At 59.7% G+C, this 21669-nt stretch overlaps 1 protein-coding gene across 7 annotated transcripts; it reads left to right on the plus strand.

Moving 5' to 3' along the window:
• Positions 1 to 63: 63 nt before the first annotated feature.
• SGTA (small glutamine rich tetratricopeptide repeat co-chaperone alpha) lies at positions 64 to 18787 on the plus strand. Of its 7 annotated transcripts, none has more exons than XM_025456849.3 (12): positions 64 to 313; positions 9081 to 9220; positions 9662 to 9768; positions 10039 to 10123; positions 11076 to 11175; positions 12320 to 12424; positions 13449 to 13587; positions 14114 to 14176; positions 15441 to 15478; positions 16193 to 16282; positions 16469 to 16602; positions 17537 to 18787. In XM_025456849.3, exons 2-11 carry the CDS (start codon positions 9121 to 9123, stop codon positions 16581 to 16583), a joined length of 942 nt encoding a protein of 313 aa, XP_025312634.1. In that variant the 5' UTR covers positions 64 to 313; positions 9081 to 9120; the 3' UTR covers positions 16584 to 16602; positions 17537 to 18787. The 7 variants fall into 7 exon arrangements, with proteins under 7 accessions (XP_025312634.1, XP_025312633.1, XP_048953482.1 ...); XM_025456848.3 differs by lacking the exon at positions 64 to 313 and adding an exon at positions 1874 to 2022; XM_049097525.1 differs by lacking the exon at positions 64 to 313 and adding an exon at positions 1874 to 2022 and having other exon boundaries at positions 16469 to 16591; positions 17492 to 18787.
• Positions 18788 to 21669: the final 2882 nt, after the last annotated feature.

Below are 21669 nucleotides of genomic sequence, written 5' to 3' on the forward strand. Positions count from 1 at the left end.
GCGGGACCTTCGCGGAGGAGCCCCGCCCCCCCGGGACGTTTCCGTGGAAACCACACACAGCTGGCGCCCCGGAGCCTCGGGTTCTTTCCTCCGGCGCTTCTCTGCCCGAGCTCCCCAACTAATTTGTGCCTGCCTCCTTTTCTACCTAATTAACTGTGTACCTGGCGAGTTTTGCAGGTTTTCCTCCCGCACCTGAGCTAGTGACCGCTTATCATACAGATCCAAGGCGCGTTTTGTACATCATCCCAACCAGCATCCTGCCCCTCCTAGCATCTAAGGAGTGGAGTCTCGACACATACATCAGCAGAACCCGGTAAATTAACCCAATTAACCCAATTAAATTAAACGCAGTTTTTTTTTTAAATCGAGAAAGCTTCAGTAAACGAATCTAGGGCTTCAAACAACAGGTGTTTTGGAACAGGACAGTGTTTTATTTTATTTTTTTAAGATTTTATTTATTCATGAGAAACACGGGGGGTGGGGGGCGTACAGACCCAGAGGGAGAAGCAGGCACCATGCAGGGAGCCTGACACCGGACTTGATCCCAGGTCTCCAGGATCACATCCTGGGCTGAAGGCGTTGCTAAACCGCTGTGCCACCCGGGCTGCCCCCAGGACAGTGTTTTAACCTATAACTACTGTAGCTCGTTAAAACAAACCACACACACACACACACACACACACACACAAAACCCCCACAAAATCTTCAACTAAGGCGTCCCGGAAGGAAAATCTACTAGGACTAAATTGCCAAAGAACCCCTCCCCTTATTTCTGCAAAGGAAATTTTTAAAATCCCCAGGCTTTAACCATGCATGCATTTTAAATCGGATACAAGTGAATTAGGACACTTTTAAAAAAAGATTTTATTAATTTATTTGGGGGAAAGGGGAAGAGAGCATGAGCAGGAGGAGAAAGGCAAGAGAGGGAGACGCAGACTCCACCGTGAGCAGGGAGCCCGATATGAGACTGGATCCCAGGACCCATGACCTGAGCCAAAGGCAGATGCTTCACCAAAGGAGCCACCCAGGCTTCCAGGAGAACACTTCTTGCAACTTTCACACTAACGGTGATCGGTTGTGAGTCATGCTAGGAACTTACTCATTACTTACCTTCTATTAAGCACACCCAGCTTTATCCTACTTAATCTTCATTTTCGCTGTTTTCCGTTCTTGGAGGTTTTTTTTTTTTTTTTCTCTCTTTCCCCAAACCCGTATCTACAAGGTCGATCTTCCCTAACCATCCCTGCCCACTTGCCTCCCCAATCCTAATCACGGCAGCCCTTTCTTCTTCATTTAAAGCACTTGCCATCCAGTGAAAAGTGTCCTAGTTCGCTAGTTCGTCAACCTCAGTACAAGGTAACGGGAGCCCTTTCCTGGTTTTTACAGTTGGTTTGCAATAAATAGTTGTTGGCAACTCAGGGACGGGCATTAAGGAGGGCACTTGATGGGATGAGCAATGGGTGTTATGCTATGTGCTGGCAAGTTGAATTTAAGTAAAATATTAAAATGATAGGCACCTGCTATACACAAATATGTCTGCCCCCCTTTACTCTTATGGGCTGAATGACTGGATTTGCGGACGGGCGGGCTCCCACGTGTAAAGCACCCAGGTAACAGTCGCGCCGGTCCACCGCGCGCCTGTCCGGCTCCGCCGCCAGATACCGAAACACAGCAACACCACGTGGCCCGCTGCGTACCACGTGACCCATGCTGCCAAAAGCGCCGGAGTCCGCCACCGTCCCACCATGCACCGCTCCATTCCCGCTCGAGCGGTGAAATCAGTCCTGATTTCCGGCCTCCATTCGGTCGCAGAGGTCAGTTGCCCTAACGACCGGCTCGCCCCCGCCTCCAAATGACGTCACTTCTCCCCACGCCCGCCTCGCTCGAGCACGCGCCTGCGCAGAATAAAAGCCAACGGGAGCCTGCTCCTTCTGCGCAGGCGCCGCGGTGGGGGGCGGGGCCGGGCAGCGCCGCGGTGCGCAGGCGCAGCCGTCGGAGGGTCGGCGTTCGGCCGCCTGAGAGGTGAGTGGGGGCGGGGGCTGGGGGTCCCCCCCACCCCCAGCGCTGAGCCGGGCGGGCTTGGGGTTGGGGTCCGCGACTGGGAGCTCCCCGGGCTCCAGGGCCCGTAAGGAGAGGTTGGTCCGGGTCTGGAGTCCGCGCGATCCGCTGGCCGCCGTGAGTGGGCGGCGCGGAGGGGAAACTGAGGCAGGGTGGCGTCGGACAGGCCCCGATCAACCTCCCCCGGGACCCCAGGCCGGGGAGATGCTGGGTCGCAGGCCGGTGAGTGGCCAGCGGGAGGTGAAGGTGCCCCGCCTGCAGTGGGGTGTCTCCTGCCGCCCGGAAACACGGTCCTTTGGAATCGGGGACCCCGTAGTCGGGGCGCAGATCGGGGTCCTGCCCCAGCGCCCGCTCTCCCCCTTGGCCAGCCGCTGGGCTTCCCGGAGCCTCAGTTTCTCCCGCTGTGAAACGGGCGTCGTCACGGCCCCTGCCTGATGGGAGTGCGGGGTCCGGGGGGGGGGTGAAAGCCGCAGCCCCCCCCCCCCCCCGCAAGGCGAGCGCTTCCGCGGGGTCGGCGGCTGTTAGGTCTTCCCCACCCGGAGCCTTGTGTCGGCGCCGCGAGGGCGGGAAGGATCCGGGGCTGAGGACCGGCTCCCGAGCAGCGCGCTGCGTGGAAGGACGGGCTCCCCGGGCTCCCCGTGAGGTTAAGGAAGCAGGACGTTGCTCGGCTCCCCTACTTGCCGGGAGTCTGTGTTTTTAAGTAGGTGCATCTAAGAACGTGTTGGGGTGTTCCTGTTTTCCTCGGGTTTTCTATCCCTGAGTAGTCTGTCTCCTTTTCCTCTCCCCAGACCAGCGGTTTTGTCGCCCTGGGGGGACACAGGGCGGTGTCTGGGACGTCCCCACCGAGATCTGTCCACGCTGTGGAAGTTCAGGGCGCTTCTGCACCTGCCTGAGCTGTGCACACGGGGGTGGGCTACGAACCCACCCAAAACCTAAAACCTGCTCGTGCAGGTTTCGTGGAGAGAGGAAAGGGCACCTTAGAGTTTAGAGGCTGGAGCTCCGGCTGCTGGGTTCAGAATTCCTGGTGTGCATCTTCTAAGCTGGGTGACCTCTGCTAGCTCCCCCATCTTTCTGAGCCTCAGCTTTTCCTTCTGTTCCACAGGCAGTGAGTGAACCACCCAGGGACTCAGGCGACTGGGTGGGGGGGGGGGGGGATGGCAAATCCAGCTGCGCCTGGTTTTGTAAATGTGTTGTAGAAATCTTCTTCTTTTTTTTTCTTTAAGATTTTTAGTTATTTATTCATGAGAGACACAGAGAGAGGGAGAAGCAGGCTCCCTGCGGGGAGCCCAACGTGGGACTGGATCCCGGGATCCCCCCCTCCCTGGATCACGCCCTGGGCTGAAGGCAGACGCTCAACTGCTCAACTGCTGAGCCACCGGGGCGTCCCTGTGGAAATATTCTTATCACAAAACCGGTGACTGCTTTTGCATGAGAACAAAGTCGAGTGGTTGCCACGGAAGCTCTGTGGCCCGGGAAGCTTTCTCTGGCCCTTTTCAGAAATGATCGCTGACCCCCTCCACAAGCCGTGGCGCGGACTGGACTGCGCTCGGCCTGGAGAGTGCTCGGCATGCCCAAGGGTTTCACCTGAGGTTTAAAATTCAGTCTTTTCAGGAAGGGTGAGCAACTCTAAATGGGGCTCGGCTCCGCCCCAGATAGAGAGCTGCTGTCTTACTCTGATCCTACGTTTTTTCTGCCAAGACCCCACGCTGGCCCATGTAGGAAATGAAAGAATAAAGGGATTGTTGGTAGGTAGGCAAGACCCGAGGTTTGTTGTCTCTTCAGCTCTTCCCAGAGAACTTGGTCAGGTAGCTGTGAGTTTGATGGGGATCTGATGATCCCCTAAGACCACGTGGATCAGACACTGCTGAGTGCTGGGGTTCAAAGGGAAAATATCTGTCCAGTGGCTCACAGTCTGGGGGAGGGCAGGGGACGGATGACAGAGTTTTAAAGCCTTGTGGGCCGGTGATAAGACTGGTACTTGGACTTTGCCAGAAAACGAGGGCGTCTAGCTCTGTCTGATGTAACTTTGCAGCTGGGTGTTGGAGGGAACTGAGAGTTTCCAGATGGGTTGGAGGAAAGGTGAGCAGTTGTGTGTGTGGAGCTGCGGAGGGTCTAGTGGAGGGCATCACATGCACACTCGTGAGGCTTTGGGGAGTTTTTTTATTTTTGGGGGGGGAGCTTTTGATGGTTTTTGAGCATGCAGAGCATTTTGGTGGCATTTTAGAAGTAAACAGGCTTTGGTGAGGATTGTGGGCTCAAGCCTTGGGACCGTCCTTGCTCAGACACCAGCGGTGTGCTAGGGTGAGAGAGAAGAGAGCGTTGGCTTTGCCCACCGCTGTTTGTGAGCAGGGCTCTGGGTTCAGGATGCAGGCGGCAGCCCTCAGCGGTGGAGCTCCGCCTTCCGAGGGGGGCCGTGAAGGGTCACTCATTTTTATGTGGGGCATGCCATTTTTTTCCCTTTGACCAGCTCTGGGCAAGGAAAGAAAAGGAGTAGAGGCTGATGTTTTTCTTCTTCTTTTTATTTTTTCTAATGATGAAATGAAAAGATGGACTGAGCACTGGGAGGGATTGTGAAGACCACCGGAGGAGCTGGCCCCAGGACCCCCACGCCACCCTCACCAGGCTCGCCGGGCACCCTGTGCGGCCGGCACCTCCGTGGTGCTTTCTGAGAGCTCATAAAGCACTCACTGTTCAGAGAGTAGGCCTTCTCTGAGAATTTTGTCCAGCAGCCAAAGCCCTACAAGTTGTGATTGTTCCGAAAGGTCCGGGTGCCTGGTAGGAGTCAAGGAAAACTGCCGTCCTCGTATTTTGTTGGGCCCAACTTTGTGGAGAGCAGAGGTGGTTCATCTCGGAAGCCGGGCGTGAAAGTGAGATTCGCAAACTGTCTTGCAAAGAAGCCACAGTTTTTATGGACCACCTGTGTCAAATGCTGTGCTGGGTCCCTCTTGTGCCTTGGGTTAGCAGTCCTCGGCAGTGGAGCCAGGCTCCCTCTGCTGCAGGGCTGAAACCCCAAATGTTGTGCAAACAAGGTTTTCAGAAAGTTCTTTGGTCAGAAAAATTTGACTTGTACTGATTTAGAACCTTTACTTTTCCACCTAGAGTTTCAGTGACTTTTAGCTGGGTGGTTTGGCCATGTCTGGGGACACCTGTGGTTGTTACCCCTGGTGGGGGGACCCTTCTGGCTTGGAAAGGGTGTGGCCAGGGGTGCTACTGACCCACCACAGAGAGTGACCTGCCCCTAATGTCAGAAGGGCGCAGGGGGACACAGCCTACGTTGATTATTTGGAAAAACATTGAGTCTGACCCCTGCTCATGCTGGACACCAGAGTTTAAACCCCCAGGGGTCAGAGGATACAAACCAGGCGACTGCAGCATCTGTGAGTCGCCCCCACTCGGAGTGTATAGTTAAGTGTGTGCGGCATCCCGGGACCTCAGGGGTCAGATGGTCACAGAGAGCAGTCTCCCTGGGGGTCGGGAACCCCCTGACTGAGGTGGTCCCACCTGGGGGACATTCTGCTCCCTGCCTCAGGGCACACTGGACAAAGACCAGGGTTGCTGTTAGCACTCTGCACTGCACAGGACAGCTCCACCCCCGCCCCTCACACACACAGAGCAAGGAATGATCCAGGCCCTGATGGCGATGGAGCCAAGGCAGAGAAAAATCTAAAGTAGGTCATGAATCCTTGTAACAGCTGGTAAGGACACCCCTGTTACCCCGTTTTAGAGAAGAGGAAAGTGAGAGTATTGGCTGGGACTCTTAGAAGGGACGGAGAGCTCAGGCCTGGGGGAAGGGGCGTGGAACAGGCCTCAGGCAGAAATGGCTGGACCTGAGAGTCTCTCCAGGCCCTCGTCCTCCAGCCTGTCATCCTTGTGCCCGCCCCGGGCAGGCCCTGGGGGGCTCTGACTCCTTGGCTGTGAGTCACAGGGAGGGGCCGGGCGGCAGTTGAGAGGAGCCGCCAGGGTGGCAGGCAGTGCGGGGGAAGCTCAGGAAGCTCAGGAAGCGGGCAGTGAGGGAGTGATCAGGCCAGAGTGCTTCGATCCCGCGGGGCGGGGGACCCTCGGTGCAGAGGCCTTGAGGCTCCAAGGGCTGGGGGCGTGGGAGGGCAGAAAGGAGTGTGCCTTGGTCTTCTAGTTTTTTAAACCCTTGCCTCAGCAGTCTCCGTCACGCTCCCCTGCTCCCACCTTCACCACCTTCACCACCCGGACCAGGAGGGCAGGAAACTTCTGCCAAAGACGAGACTCCTTTCTCGGTCCGCTCTTCTGCGAGCGCCCCTCACCACCAGGCCCTGCAGTAGCTCCCCTCGTCCCACGCACCCGTACGTGTGCGCATGGCCCAGCGTGGGGGACCCACGGGAGGGGAAGGCCCGGAGCACACAGGCGGGGCTCCGGCTGTGCCACCTGTCGGGCCCTGTGACCCCCGCCAAGACCCTGAACACCTCCGTCTGGTTTGTACCGCGGTGCTTTCGGGCTGGGGAGTTGGCGGACGTGAGGGCTAGGTGGTGAACGCGTGGGTTTGTGGGGGCCGAGATCGGGGGTATCGTGTGAGCACTTAACGTGACTTAAGAATGTGAGATTCAGGGGGTGCCCTGGGTGGCTCAGCGGTTGAGCGTCTACCTTTGGCTCAGGGCGTGATCCGGGAGTCGGGGATCAAGTCCCGCATAGGGCTCCTGCGGGGGGCCTGTTTCTCCCTCTGCCTGTGTCTCTGCTTCTCTCCCTTTGCGTATCTCATGAATAAATAAGTAAAATATTTTTTAAAAAATCGAGATTCAGTCTCCGCAGGCAGCTGCCCAGACGTGACCCTCAAGGCCTGACTTAGAGCACAACATACAGGGTCCCGGGATTGTACATCTGACAGGAAGCACTTGGGCTCTGGGAAAAAGAAATAACTTTCTAATTGTAATAAAATACACGTAATGTAATGTACCATCTTAACCACCTCTAAGCGCACAGCTCAGGGCACGGAGCACACTCAACCCCGCTGTGCACCACCCCCACCACCGTCTCCAGAACCTTCCATCTCCCTACACGGAGACCCTGTCCCCAGGAAGCACTGACCCCTGCCCCACCCCTGGCTCCCACCACCTCCTCTCTGTGGACGGGCCTCCTCTGGGGACCTCCTGGGAGTAGGGTCCTGCAGGAGGTGTCCTTCTGGGTCTGGGTCCCCTCCCTGAGCACGGTGTCCTCGGGGTCCCTTCCTTCCTGGGGCTGGGTTGTGTCCCGGGTGTGGACGGGCTGCCCTGTGCTAACCCATGCGTGTGTTGACAGACACTGAGTTGTGTCTACTTTTCAGCTCTTGGAGATGATGTCGCTGCCAAAACAAACATCTAAAATGAAAACAGCTTGACGTTTCAGTGCGTGTCTGGTCTCCTTGGGTTTGGCGGTCAGCAGGCCGACTGGTGTGCTCTTGTACCCCCTCAGCTGGGGAGCAGGACTCACTTTTGGTGCTGTGCTTCCCCCAAAATGAGTGGGTTGTGATGGTTGATCTCTGTGGGCCCCCCGGTAGCCCCCAGGGACCTCTGGTCTGGGACCGCCTATTGTCATCTAGGCTCCGGCTCCACCTAATCACAGACCTTCCAGCTGTAGGCGGCTTTCTGGCCAAAGACGCATGTGTCCAGAAATGGGGAGCTCATTACCATCTTCAAGGAGCTTTAATTCCTCCTCCTGCTTACGGAACATGGGTTTGTTTTTTTTTTTTTAAGTTTTTCCTTTATAATTGAGGTATAAATCGTTTACCTTAAAGTATGGTGGTTTTTGGTATATTTACGCTTCTCTGAGTCCAGAACATTCCATCACCCCAAAAAGAAACTGTCTCCATAGCCTTCACCCCCATCCCCCCTGGCCCCCACGAGCCCCCTCCCTGTCCTGGACGTGTCACACACGTGGGCTCACACCCCGTGGGGCCTCCTGTGTCTGGTTCCTCCACTTGAAGAAGCAGCTGTCAAGGGACACAGATTCCCACGAAGCAGAGACCGAGCAGACGCGCCCAGTGGAGGCACCGTCTCGGTGTGGCGCTGGCCTGCGTGGGGAGCCTGGGGCCACATGACGGGCTCTCCCCGGCTTTGTTGAACCATCGTGGCTGGTAACAAGCTAACAAGAGTGCCAGCAGGAGCCCCGCTCCTTGTTTTCTGTGGGGGCACGGGCTGCTCACCCCCCTGCAGGCGTTTTGGGGAGACCGAGGTGCTGACTGCTGTGGGTTCCTTGGGCCGGCCGCTCCTCACAGGCCACGGTCCCCAACCTGTTGCTTTTGTCGGTGGGAGCGACCAGGGAGGTCGTGGTGTGGAGAGGATGACACAGTGTTGCGTGACGTGCCTGACCCATCATAGACCCTTAGGTAGCAGAACCCTCTTGCCCAGAATGTTCCAGACCAGGGCTCTCCCCTGGGCATGGCTGACACTGGAACTGATAGTTTTCCATTATGTGGGCGTCCTGGGAGCCGGGGGCTGAGCAACATCCCAGGTCCTCGTGGCCCAATGCCAGGAGCACCCCCATCGTGGTGACCACGGATGTCCCCAGACATGGCCCAGAGTCCCTGAGGCAGGGTCACTCCCGGCCTGGGAGTCCAGCACTTGGAGAGGGACCAAGAGCTGGCCTTCAGGCGGCCTGGAAGGGGCTCCGTGCCCCTGCACCTTTCGGGCTACTCTGGGCCCCTCCCCTCCCAGCTGTTTACCCCTCACTTACTCTTCAGATAGAGCTGGCCAGGCGAGGCGTCTGGGGGCTCAGGATGTGAAGTGTCTGCCTTTGGCTCGGGTCACCTGGGTCATGACCCCAGAGTCGGGGCGGGGGGGACGTCGGCTGCAGCCCCCTGCTTGTGCTCTTGTGCCCTCGTGTGTTTATGCTCTTTCTCTGTCAAATAAATAAAATCTTTAGAAAAGACCTGCCCAGGGCACTTAAAGTGGCTTCCTTGGGCCTGGGGCTCGTGCAGGCCTGGTGAGCCAGCACCCGGAGGTCCGGGGAGCCTGGAGCAGCAGGTGCCACCCGTGCCCTCGGTCTGTGCTCCTCACGGCCCTGGCTTGGCTCCACAGATCTTGAAAACCCCAGGGCATTGTCTCTTCCTGTTTGAAGATGGATAACAAGAAGCGTCTGGCCTACGCCATCATCCGGTTCCTGCACGACCAGCTCCGGCACGGGGGGCTCTCGTCCGACGCCCAGGAGAGCTTGGAAGGTACGTGTGGGCCCGCTGTCCTCCCTGCTTCCCGCCACACAGCCAGCCCCGTCACCTCAGGCCCAGCTTCCTGCAGGAGTTCTGGTGAGCTCCCCATATTTCATCAAGGTGTGGTTCCAGAACATTCTCCACCGTAGTCACACTGATCAGAGAAGAAAGGCTCATTTTAAAGAAAGGGTGGAATGGCCACAGCGCCTGGGAGCCGCACAGGGCTGGGGGACAGGATCCCAGGCTGGACCGGCACTTGAGTGGCCTCTGCCCGGACCCCGCCACCAGCCCCTTGGCGTCCACCTGGCTCGGCCTACAGTGACACAGTGGGAGTTGGCGGTTCGGCACCTGCCATGTGCCAGGCCTTTGACCTGGGTCTCACAGAGAGGGGACTCCCCAGAGCCCCAGAGTCTGGGCTGCATTCAGAAGAACATGCTTCTGTCCACCTCACAGTTGCAATCCAGTGCCTGGAGACTGCTTTTGGGGTGACAGTGGAAGACCATGACCTCGCCCTCCCTCAGACTCTGCCGGAAATATTTGAAGCAGCTGCTGCAGGCAAGGTGAGTTTCTGGGCTTCACAGGATAGGCGTAACAGCAGGAGTCGCCAGGGCCCCCAAGCACCCATGCAAGACCTGAGTTCTCCCCCAGGCTGCTTCCCGGCTGTGGACCAGGGAAGTGGGGGCCCGGCCCCGGCCTGAGGTGCTCTCCACAGTGCCTAGCTGCCCTCGGGTGGCCCCTGAGCAGGAGGGAGGCCGCGGGTGTGGGCTTTTTGGAGGAGGAGACGGTAGGGTTGCCCTCTGCCTGCAAACGACTTGTCTGCCTTGGGACAGGAGGTGCCGCAGGACCTGAGGAGCCCCGAGCGGACCCCGCCTTCAGAGGAGGACTCAGCCGAGGCAGAGCGCCTCAAAACCGAAGGTGAGCTGAGACTGCATCCCCACCAGGCACCTGACCCACCTGGCCTGCGGGGCGGCAGGGCCGGGGGGGCCCTGGGGTGCAGCTGTGGGAGGGGAGCCGGGCCCCTAAGCACGCAGCGCCAGCATGTGGGAGGATAAGCCCCGCGCTCGGCCCGCGGGGATGTATGCGGGGCAGCCGCCAGGGAAGGCATTCCCCGCAGCTCCCCGGTGGCCACACGGCGGGCACGTGGCCCAGCCAGTCCCCTCCCACACCCAGGACAAGTGCAGGCGTGTGTCCACAGCACCCAAAAGGTAGAACGGCCCAAATGTCCATAAACTGGTAAAGGGTGAACAAAACGTGATGTATCCATGTTCTGGAATGTCCCTTAGCCCACATGTACCACCCCAGGGACGGACCCTGAGCCCACGACGCTCAGGGAGGGAACCAGATACAGGAGGCCCCACAGGGTGTGAGTCCATGTGTGTGACACAGCCAGGACGGGCTCGCCCACGCACAGGGGAGGGGGCTCAGGGGCCAGGGGAGGGTGAGGAGTGACTGCTCATGGGGAGGGACTTTTTTGCGGGGGGAATGGAATGTTCTGGAATTAGGTTGTGGCGTTGGACACTTGTGAATTTCTAAAAGCCGCTGAGTCATTCACTTTGAAAACGTGAGTTTTACATTCAGATTACATTTCGTGAAACTTGGTTTCTTGTGAAAGAAGGAGCAAAGAGACTTATGTTTCCAAATGTCACGACCAAAGCAGTGACGGTCATCACCCAGTGCCGGCTCAGGCCAGAACCCAGATCCTCCTCCACACCCCAGCACCCCTGAGTGTTGCATCCTGGCCCCCCGGACCCTCCTCCCCAACGTCTTGCACCTTCAGGGAGAAGCCCGGGAGAGCTGGGCTGGACGTCTCGGCCCCTGGGATGTGACGTGAACAGCTGGGCATACGTTGTTTTTTCTTTCCCTTTAGGAAACGAGCAGATGAAGGTAGAAAACTTTGAAGCTGCCGTGCACTTCTATGGGAAAGCCATCGAGCTGAACCCGGCCAACGCCGTCTACTTCTGTAACAGGTAGCGGCTGGGCGCGCTCGGGGAGGTGTTGACACTGTAATCATTCATCCAGCGCCCAGATAAGCAGCCAGCAGCCTGTGGCCAGCAAGGCGTCAACAGGAGCTGATCGTGGCATTAAAATCAAAGTTAGGGACACCATTCTGCACAGGTGTTGGGTGAGGACGCAAGCCAAACCACGGGTGACCATATCGCGCCTGCGCTCACGGTGGCATTACTGCTGGCCATGGGGAGCCCCGTGTGGCTGGTGCTTTAAGGGAAAGTTGCCTCAGCCTCCCAGAGCCTCCCAGTACGGACCGCCGAGCTGACGACAGGGCCTGAGAGGGAGGTGGGACAAGGGTCGCCCTCCAGGGCACAAGCCAGGGCCCCGGCGTTGGATAGCCCAGGTCGGGTGCGCAGAGCTGCTCTTGTCTTAGTTTCTTTCCTCTGACTCTGGGGCGAAACACAAACACACTGACAGAAAAGTTGCACGCGTAGCACAGAGAACGCCGTCCACCCTCCACTCGCACAGCGCCCAGCGCTGAGTACTGCTCAGCCCTGCTGCCTTTCTGGGGGAAACGTAAAGTGGGATGTTAAAAACTGAAAGAGAAACCATCTGGCGTGGTAAGCTGAGTGCTGGGACGGGTCTCCCTGTGAATCCGAGTCCCTGTCTGATGGCAGGTGTTCCCTGGGGGTGCCTGGGCCGCTCAGGCAGTGTGGTGTCTGCCTTTGGCTCAGGGCGTGATCCCAGGGCCCTGGGATCAAGTCCAACGTTGGGCTCCTGGCTTAGCAGGGAGTCTGCTGCTTCCTCTCCCTCCCCTCCCCCTGCTCCTTCTCTTTGTCTCTCAAATCTTAAAAAAAAAAAGTAATAGATGTTCCCTAACGTAAAGCAAGCACCGGCTCCCAACGGTGGGGAGACCCTGGGTGCCGAGCCCGTTGACTTGGGTTCAGACTGGTCTCGTCACACCTGGGTGCTCTGCAGCGTCATCAGGACGAGCTGCCTCCATCTCCCCAGGAGGCTATCCCAGCTCCCACCACGGGTACTTGGCGGACAGAAGCCCTGGGCAGCCCAGTGTCCCGCCGCCCACCTGCCAGATGGGGAGACTGAGGCTCCTCCATGGCAGCGAGTGAGGGCCGCAGCTTTGCCCACCCTGCTTTGTGTCCCCAGAGCTGCGGCCTACAGCAAGCTCGGGAACTACACGGGTGCCGTTCAGGACTGCGAGCGAGCCATCTGCATAGACCCGTCCTACAGCAAAGCCTACGGCAGGATGGGGTGAGTGTCGCGAGGGGCCACACGGTCCCTGCCTTCCTGGTCCCCCCTCCCCTGCAGACAGCCCATGCCCCTTTCCTATTTGGGCTGCTTTCCACACGCCCAGCTCCGTCACCAGCTGACCTCCAGCAGTTCCCTTCCGTCTAGATGGACGGTCAGGACTTGGCCCCACGCGGATGCCAGTCATAAAGCTGGGCCTCCCCCGCGCCCCCCAACTGCTCTGAATCAGGGTTCCCACTTCCCTGTGTCTTGTGCTTCCGTGATGTGCTGGAGCAGCTCACGGCCTCAGGGCAGGGTCCAGGAAGGTCCTCGGCGCAGATCCCTGTCTCCCTAGAGTGGGGTGTGATGCTGTCACCAAAGGGGACGTCCACATGTCATCGTTCAGGAGTCTTACAGCCCGCTCTCCAGCCTTCTCCCCTCCCAGAGGTTTGGGGTTGCCAGGTCCCCACTCAAATCCCAGCCTTGGTCTTCCTGGCCACCAGCCCCATCCTGAGTCACCTCACGGACAGGAACTCGGGTGTAATCAAAGGGGCTCATTATAGAAACCACAGGAGGGATCCCTGGGTGGCGCAGCGGTTTGGCACCTGCCTTTGGCCCAGGGCGCGATCCTGGAGACCCGGGATCGAATCCCACGTCAGGCTCCCGGTGCATGGAGCCTGCTTCTCCCTCTGCCTATGTCTCTGCCTCTCTCTCTCTCTCTGTGTGTGACTATCATAAATAAATAAAAAAAAAATAAACTAGAGGTATTAAATTTAAAAAAAAAAAAATTTAGAAACCACAGGAGACCTCTGTGACTTAGGAAGTTTTGCGTCTTAGGAGCTCTGTGCCGAGAACAGGGCCAGCGTGTCTGACCCCCTGCCCTCTGCCTCTGAGCCCTTCCTCTGGGCCTTCCAGCCCATCCTCTCAGCCCCCGCCACCCTGGCGTGCCGTCCCTGGCAGACGCTAGGCCCGGTGGCGCTGGAGCAGTTGGGGCGTGGCGGGTGGGCAGCCCCCGGGCCCTCTCCCATGTCCTGGTGTCTCCCCCCAGCCTTGCTCTCTCCAGTTTGAACAAGCACACCGAGGCCGTGGCATACTACAAGAAGGCCTTGGAGCTGGATCCTGAGAACGAGACTTACAAGTCAAACCTCAAGATAGCCGAGCTGAAGCTGAGAGAGACGCCGAGTCCCGTGAGCGGCCCGGGAGGGAGCAGGGGAGCGTGGGCCGGCGCCTTTGTTGTGGTGTCTGTGGGGAGGGGCGGGTGAGGCCGGGGATGTGGGGTTAGGACAGGCCAGGCGAGCAGTCTCTGCAGAGTCTGGGGCACGGGGTCCGACTGGCTGTCGAGTACCTGGCTCTGGGCGGTCAGGGCAGAGGGTGGCGGCTGTGAGCATGAGATGCTGATGGAGGAAGGCTGGGTGTGTGGGCTGTGGACTCACTGGCCTGTGTGCTAAAGGTGGACTGGTGGTGTCCGGCGTTGGTCACCCCTGAGGCCCTCCAGGGGCCCAAGGCATCAGAGCGTTACAAAATACTTCTCCTAAGGGATCAACGGGGTGGCCTGGGCCTTTGGCAAACACTAGCCGCAAGGCCTGGCCGCTCAGTTGGGAGGGCGTCTGGGCCGTATGCGTCTTGGGACTCCAGCCGGCCCCCTGTGGGATCTTCTGGGGCCCAGTGTCATGGTCCTGTGGCCACTCACCAGGGCTCTTCTCATCCCCACAGACGGGAGGCGTCGGCAGCTTTGACATCGCCGGCCTGCTCAACAACCCCAGCTTCATGAGCATGGTAACCTGCGCTCCCATCTCCCGCGGGCTCTGGGCCCACCACCCGGGGCTGTGTCTGCCTGTGAGGGCCGGGGCTGCCGGCCTGGGCGGGGTTGGACACTGGGCCCGGCCGTTCCTTAGGGTTGTGACCGGGGCATCTGAGGGGCTGAGCAGCATCCCCAACCCCACCCTCTCGACGCCAGGAGCTCCCCCCGTGTGACCACCACCTAGGTCCCCAGACACTGCCATGCCCCGGGGGCAGCACTGAGCACGAAGGACAGCTGGATCCTGCCTCTCCCCACCCAATAACCCGGGAAACCGCATCCGTCTCTCCAGCTCGGTCTCCTCCTCATGCTGTGGAGACCCTGACGGCAGCACACCCCACCTGCTTCCCAGGGTTCGGGTGGACGCCACCACCTTCTGACGCCAGAGACTTAAGGCCAGAAGCACTTGTTCTGTGCGGGGCGCCCAGCTGTGAGCCTCGGGCTGGTCGCTGCACACCCATGGCCGTTGATGGGGGTCTTGCTCACCGCAGGCCACACTGCTGGCTCACGGGGCCTCGGTCCAGGGTCTCCAAGCATCAGGACGAGAGAAATCCCCAGCCTTCTGGCCGCAGAAATACCCTCAGGGCAGCAGGGAGCGTCTTGTCTCCTAAGTCGGTAGAGGCCGCACTTGGTCCGCAGGCAGGATGGCTGGCCGGGCATGGCAAGGGGCCAGTGCGGTCCGGCAGGGCTCACACCTCACCCGCGTCTGGGGTTGGCAGACCAGCGGGGTTTGTAGTTGCGTTGGCACCCAGGTGTGCGTCCGTGGTGACGCCAGTTGGGCGGGCGGGGCAGAGGCTGGCCCAGCAAGCAGAGAACCTCGATGCTGGTGCCTAAAAGTTAGCCGGCCCCCGTGAGCCACGCCAGGCAGGCCCCTCTTCATCCCGCTTGGCCGCTTCCTGAAACGTCATGGGGCGGGGGGGTGCGTGACGTTCAAGCACAAGCGTCTGTCGCAGCGGTGTTTACCGAGGGAGCAAAACGAGGCTCACCATGCAGATGTGTTCAGTGGCTGGGAAAACGGATCAGAATACGTCTACACGGCAGAGCCTAAGCAGCCAGTAGATGCTGAGGTGCTCGGGGGTCTCTTAAAAGACCCAAGCAGGATAAAGTGGTAAAACGTGGCAGATCAGAGGTCGAGGAAGGGCGTCAGGAAGGCCCAGGGCCCTGGGCGCCGAGCAGGAGGGGCGTGTGTGGTCAGGAGACGGTGCGGGCACTTCCCTGTGTGATTTGTGTTCTTTTCTTTAGGCGTCAAACCTAATGAACAATCCGCAGGTTCAGCAGCTGTAAGTGACAACCATGCTCCTTCGGGTCTGGGGTTAGATTTCTTATCGTGACAAGACGCACCTGCCGTAAAGCCTGCCCGTTTTAACCATTTCAGGGTTTACAGTGCGGTGGTGTTAAGTACATTCACAGTGTTGTGCAGTCATCACCGCCATCTAATTCCAGAACATTCCATCACCCCAAAAGAGTCCTTGTCCCCATCAGCCATCACCCCTCTCAGCCCCCGGCCCCCATGAAACCCCTCCCCGTCCTAGATGTGTCACACACGTGGACTCACACACAGTGGGGCGTCCTGTGTCTGGTCCCTCCCGAGCATCGTGAGCTCGGTTCTGGGTCCATGTCCAGCAGCGGAATCTCTGGGTTGTGGTGATTGTGTTTAACTTAGTGAACACCTGCCCGACTCCGGTCAAGTCCTAAAACACAGCTTCTCATCCACTCACTGCCGACATTGGGGCAGATCACTCTGGGGGGGCGTCTGGGGCGCTGTGGGGGCAGGCCAGCACCCCAGATGTGACCAGTGTCCCCTGGCTGAAGACCTCTGTCTTTAGGCCAGAAACCAAGGCTATTCTGAGTGAGCTGGTGGCATCACAGCAGCCACCGTCGGGGCGGGGGCGGGCGGCCGTGGCTCTGGGCCCCAGGCGGGCTGCCGTGAAAGGGCAGGGACGGCGGGAACGGGAGGGCTGGGCTGTCCGCCACATCGCGGGCTCTCCTTGCAGCATGTCCGGGATGATTTCGGGCGGCCACAACCCCCTGGGGACTCCCGGCACCAGCCCCTCACAGAACGACCTGGCCAGTCTCATCCAGGCGTGAGTAGACCCCTTACTGGCCCTCGGGGGTGGCAGCGAGGGCCTGCCCAGGACCGTGAGAACGCGGGTGCCGTGTGCCCATGCTCTCCGCTGGACCCCGTGGCCTCCGGTGGGGGGCGGGTGCCGGGGGAGTGGCCAGGAGGGCGCCTGGGCCTTCCGGTTGAGCCGGGCACGCCTCTCCCGCAGTGGCCAGCAGTTCGCCCAGCAGATGCAGCAGCAGAACCCAGAGTTGATAGAACAGCTCCGGAGTCAGATCCGAAGTCGGACCCCCAGTGCCAGCAACGACGACCAGCAGGAATGACCGCCCTCGTGAGTGCCCTGTGCGTCCTGAGCGCCGATTTGACGGCCCTGCGACCTCAAGGCCGGGCGGGTCTCTGTGGTGGGGGGCGCCCGGGATCATCACGGCCCTCCCCGGCTGTTTCTGTGGCACCCTGTTCCTTCCCGGTTGCGTGTGGGTGGGCTCGTCACTGCGCTGGGTTTTGCGTAGCTGACGGCTGATATGTCACTGCTTCCCGGCAGGGCCGCGGCCTGAGCGCCAACAGGCAGTGTTTGTGCAGAAAGCCCCCGACGGCCACAGCGATGGCCAGCAGGGTCCCTGGGAGGGAGGCCAGCAGGCCCACCCGGGTTCCCCTGGGCTGGGGGTTTGCTGTAAGCCTCTGTTACTGCAGGATTGCAGGGAAACAGACTGGGGGTCCCGGGTGTCCCGGTGCCTGTGCTGGCTTGGGCCCCCTGGGGGTCCCAGGAGACGTGCCTCCTGGCACAGTGGCTTTCCCGCCCAGGAGACATGGGCATCGTTGTCCTCCCGTTTCTCCTTTGACTGTGATTTTCTACTAAAAATTTAAAGGGCAGGGCGCCTGCCTGGCTCAGTCCGCAGAGGCTGTGACTCCTGATCTCATGAGTCATGAGTTCAAGTTCCGTGTGGGGTGTACAGATTACTAAAAAAATAAACTAAAAAAAAAAAAATAGTTTAAGTTTTAAAAGCCAAAAACACGGAGCAGCAGGAAAAACACCTTCGAGCTCTGCCTGCAGCAGCACACATTAATCATTTGGGCATATTTTTTCCAGCCTTTTTTTTTTTTTTTCTCCAAAGTACTCTTAAAAAAAAAACAATAACAAAATCTCATTGAGATCAGTTTTGCGTTTGTTACGTGCTCGCCAACCTTCCCCATCCTTGGCCCCACAACCTGCAGCGACGTTCTGTGTCCGCAGTGACGCCGGGCCGCTGCCTGACCCGCCGGTGTCTTCTCCCTGCAGCCCTCCCAGTGCCGCCAGCTCCTTCCCACCGACTGGAAGCCGTCTCGCATTTTGCCGTCTTCTTCCCTTGGACCGCCTGAGAGAGAAACAGAAACAGAAATTGGACCTGCATGTTAGGATGGATTTTTATTGCTCCCTCCGCCCCCTCCTCCCTGTTTGTAGTCTCCCACGGCCCCCAGACCCTTCTCGAAACAGAGCCAGCAAGCTGTGAACGCAGACCAGCACTGATCTCTCCTGGCCCCCGAAAACCCAGTCAGCAAAAGTATTTTCTAGACTGTTCCGGGGCAGGGGTCGTCCTCAAGCCACTCTCCAGGAAGCAGCCAGTTTTGTGTCGAGCCACGTCGGGGACACCCGTGGCTCCCAGAGCCCCTTTCTGCAGCTCCACGGTCTGTCTTCAAAGGGTCTCCGCAGCCCGGTGAGAAGCCACTTCTGCGTGGACCTTGGCCTGCCCAGCCGCGCCCTGCTCGGATGAGCTCACTGCCAGCCGCGGTCTGGGCACCAGGGTCCGCCCTGCCCCTCGGACCGCGGGTTTTCGCGTGAGGAGCTCTTCAGAGGCATTTTCCTACGAGACGATTTCCGTGGCCTGGCTCCCCAGTTGGGAGCAGGGGCGGGACCGTCCTGGGGTGCATGGGACCAGGTACTGGGACTTCTTCCACTCGAGCATTTTGATGGACACGCGTCTCATCTCTGATCCTCTTATCCCAGTACTCCTGACCGACCGACCCCAAGGGGCGGATCACGACCTTGGGGCCCGTCCCCAGCTGGGCGTCCAGCGCACCCCCTTCGGCCCACGGGCGATCCTGCCGGCCGGCCTGTCTGGGTCCTTGGCAGGCTCTCTTGGCCTGTTTGGGGCTGGGGGGACCGGCAGGGGCTCCTGGTGCCACCCGCCTTGGCCTGACATTGCCACGCGGCCACCAGAGCTGCTTCCAGGGCGGGCAGGCCTGCCAGCCGTGACCGGGCGGCCTGCCCAGGACACGAGGCCACTGCAGAGGTCCCCACGGCCTCTGCTGGCGTGGGATGGGGGGAGGGCAGGTCTGCTGGCACCAGTGTTGGCAGCTGGCTTGTGGGAGGTCCCCTGGTGGTCCTGGCCGTCTGCGAGGTAGATCCAGTACTGTGTGTTGTAGGTAACTAGTAGGGAGACGGCCGCTGCCCGCCACCCGCAGTCCGTCACGTGTCTGGCGAGATGTGTCCTAACTTGAGTGCTAGCCATGGTGACAAGCAAAACGTGTGGGGAATAAATAGACATCACGACCTCTGCTCTGCATTGATCTCTTGCCCCCCACCCCCCACCGTCCTGCCCCAAGTTTCCAGAAACCCTCAGCCTGGAGCTCCCACCTCAGGCACGTGCTGGGGGTCAGTCCTGCCGATGACGGACACGACACAACTGGAAACGGTTTCCGGGTCAGAGGTCACGGACGGTTCCGGGCTTGTCCTGTATCTCTCCTCTCGTCACCGTCCCACTCGCCCCAGGGGCCAGCCTGGACTCCGGGCCGCGGGCGGGGCCGTGAGGCTGCCCCGTGTTCTATTCTAGTATGTTCTGAGGGAACATCCGGTCTCTGTTGGGTAACCCACAGCACCCCCTTACACCTGCTGCAGGTGAGGGAAGTGGGCCCGGGAGCCCAGAGCTTCCCGGGCTGGTCCTGGCCCCCTCACCCCCTCGCAGGGCGCTGTGCTGGGAGGAGCCCTGTGCCCAAGGGCGCGAGATGGCGGGGAGCGCCCCGCCTCGTGAGGACGAGATGGGGGGCAGGCCGGTGGGTCCGGGGCGCACGGGGTTCCTCCGCGGGCTCGCCGCGCGGTCCTGCCCCAGGGAACACTGGTCTGATTCCAGGGACGCCTGTGCTGTGAGGACTGGGTGCTCCCGGCATCTGGGTGGGGGTCGGGGATGCGGTGCCGCCCCCGCCAGCCCGGCCTGCGACCCTCACTTTGCTCAGCTCCCCCCCCCCCCCCGCTCGGGTTCTGCACTTGGCACAGCAGCCCGCGTGATGCGGGTGCACCTGCTCGGAGGTCCCCACCCAGGAGCGCGGGCGGGCGCTCGGACGTGAGCCACATGTTCCAGAAACCTCTGTGCGTTTTAGGTCTTCCCAGATAATCTCCTTGCTCCTGCCCGTGCGTCGGTCACCAAGCAGCCCAGCACTGCGTCCTCCGTCCTCCGACGTCACCCCACACCCGGCCTAAGCGTGCGGGAAGGATCCAGAAACTTTCTGTTGGAACCGCCGGCAGAGTGGGAAGAGGGGAAGGGGGGGAGTAGCTGTCAACGTCTCATCCCAGAAGCTGGCAGCTCCCCGTGCGACTTGACGAGACGTGTGTCACGGGTAATAACCGCTCGATCCCACACGAGGTAGAAATAGGCTCTTCCTGAACGTTCCTGTCAGGTGCGTTGAGAGGGAAGGAAAACTCGGCCGTTAAACGCGGCGTTCGCAGAAGTCGTGACCCGAGCAGGCCTCCAGGAGTAGGTGGAGCCCGGGATGCGAGGCGCTGCCACAGCCTGGGGTCCCGGGGGCGCCGGGGGACCGGCCGGGTCCGGGGGTCATCACAGCCCGGGGCTCCTGGCGTCAGGATGCAGCTCAGCCCCCCGCAGCCCCAGGCCGAGCCCCCCCACCCCGGGCAAGAGCAGCCCGTTGACCAGCTCTGGAGGCCGGGCAGCCTGGAAACCCCAAACCCGACGGCCTTCCCAGCACCCCCCACCCCTGCTGCATCCGAAAACCAGTTATTTCCAAGTGGCCCTCGGAGATGAGACACTGAGGCCACCAGGTGGCGCCGGTGCCGCGGCCTCCCGACGCCTCCGTCCCTGGCGGTTGGCGTGTGGCCTCCGGACCAGAGGAACGAGCCTCCGGCGAATCCTGAAACGGCCCGGGCTGGAGCCTAGGAGCGGCCACGGTCCGAGGGATCGCGCCACCATCCCGCGTGCCTGAGAGCGCGAAGCCCTTCCAGGCGGGGGCTGGAGGGGGAGCCCCACAGGCTGCTCGGCTCGTGGCCGTGGAAGCTCTCTGGAAGCTCGTGGAGACCCGGCCGGTGGGATGGGGGGGCGGGATCCGTTCTTCCCTCTCTTGTTCCCACGCTGCTCCCGCCCTTCATCAAAGCCTAAATGCGTGGAAGTGCACAGCTCGGTGGGTTCCACAGAGCGAGGGCGCCCCTGTCGTTGACACTCGGACCAAGAACAGAGCCCAACCAGCACCCTCGTCCTGCCCCCACGCTCACTGCCACTTAAAGGGTAATGCTCCCCCAGTGTTTACTGCCATGGGTTAGTTGTGCCTGGTTTTGATATGCATACAATGAAATCTAAAAAAAAAAAAGGTAAAATTATAAAAACCATAGAAAATTCACAATATGATTTGGAGTAGGCAAATTGAAGAGAACAAACCACTGGGATAGTTAATTTTACGTGTCCACGTGGCCAGGCCACAATACCCAGATACCCAGATATTTGGTCAGACACCAGTCTAGATGTTGCTGGGAAGATATTTTTTAGATGAGAGTGACATTTAAATTAGCTTTCAGTAGAACGGGTGACCCTCCACAATGCAGGTGGGTGGGCCTCACCTAACCAGTTGAAGGCATTAAGAGAAAAGACCAGTCCCCTCAAGATGGCCTTGGGACTACAGCGAATGTCAACTCTTCCTTGGGTCTCCAGCCTGCCTGAGTGGCTGAGGCCATTTGCAATCCGTATTTGACAAAAAATATATAAAGAACTCCTACAAATCCAAGAGAAAAATAGAACCCGATTTTTTAAATTGGCAAAACACAGGCCTTTCAAAGAAAAACAGGATATGCAGTTAGGCCGTAAGCATATGAAAAGAGGCTCAATGCCATTAGCTACCTGAGGAACATTATTAAACCCATAATGTAAGACGAATACACCAGAAGGGCTAGAATGACCAGACGAAGCAAGTGCTGCTGTTACAGAGCTGCATCCGGGCCCCCAGGACCGGTCCCAGGTGCGGGACGTGCGGGGGCCCTGGGGCTCAGCACACACAGCCCCGTGGCCCTGCCTTCCATGGAGAGGGCGTAAAGCGCACAAGATCAGGGCGGAGGCTGGGGGGCGGGGCGGGGACACCAGGCTCCAGCTCCCAGGGTCCATCCCCGGGTGACCCACAGGACACGCTCAGTTCCCCCAACACGAACTGTGACCGCGC

The sequence above is a fragment of the Canis lupus genome, chromosome 20, assembly GCF_003254725.2.
Source record: "Canis lupus dingo isolate Sandy chromosome 20, ASM325472v2, whole genome shotgun sequence".
In the NCBI taxonomy this organism is placed as follows: domain Eukaryota; kingdom Metazoa; phylum Chordata; class Mammalia; order Carnivora; family Canidae; genus Canis; species Canis lupus.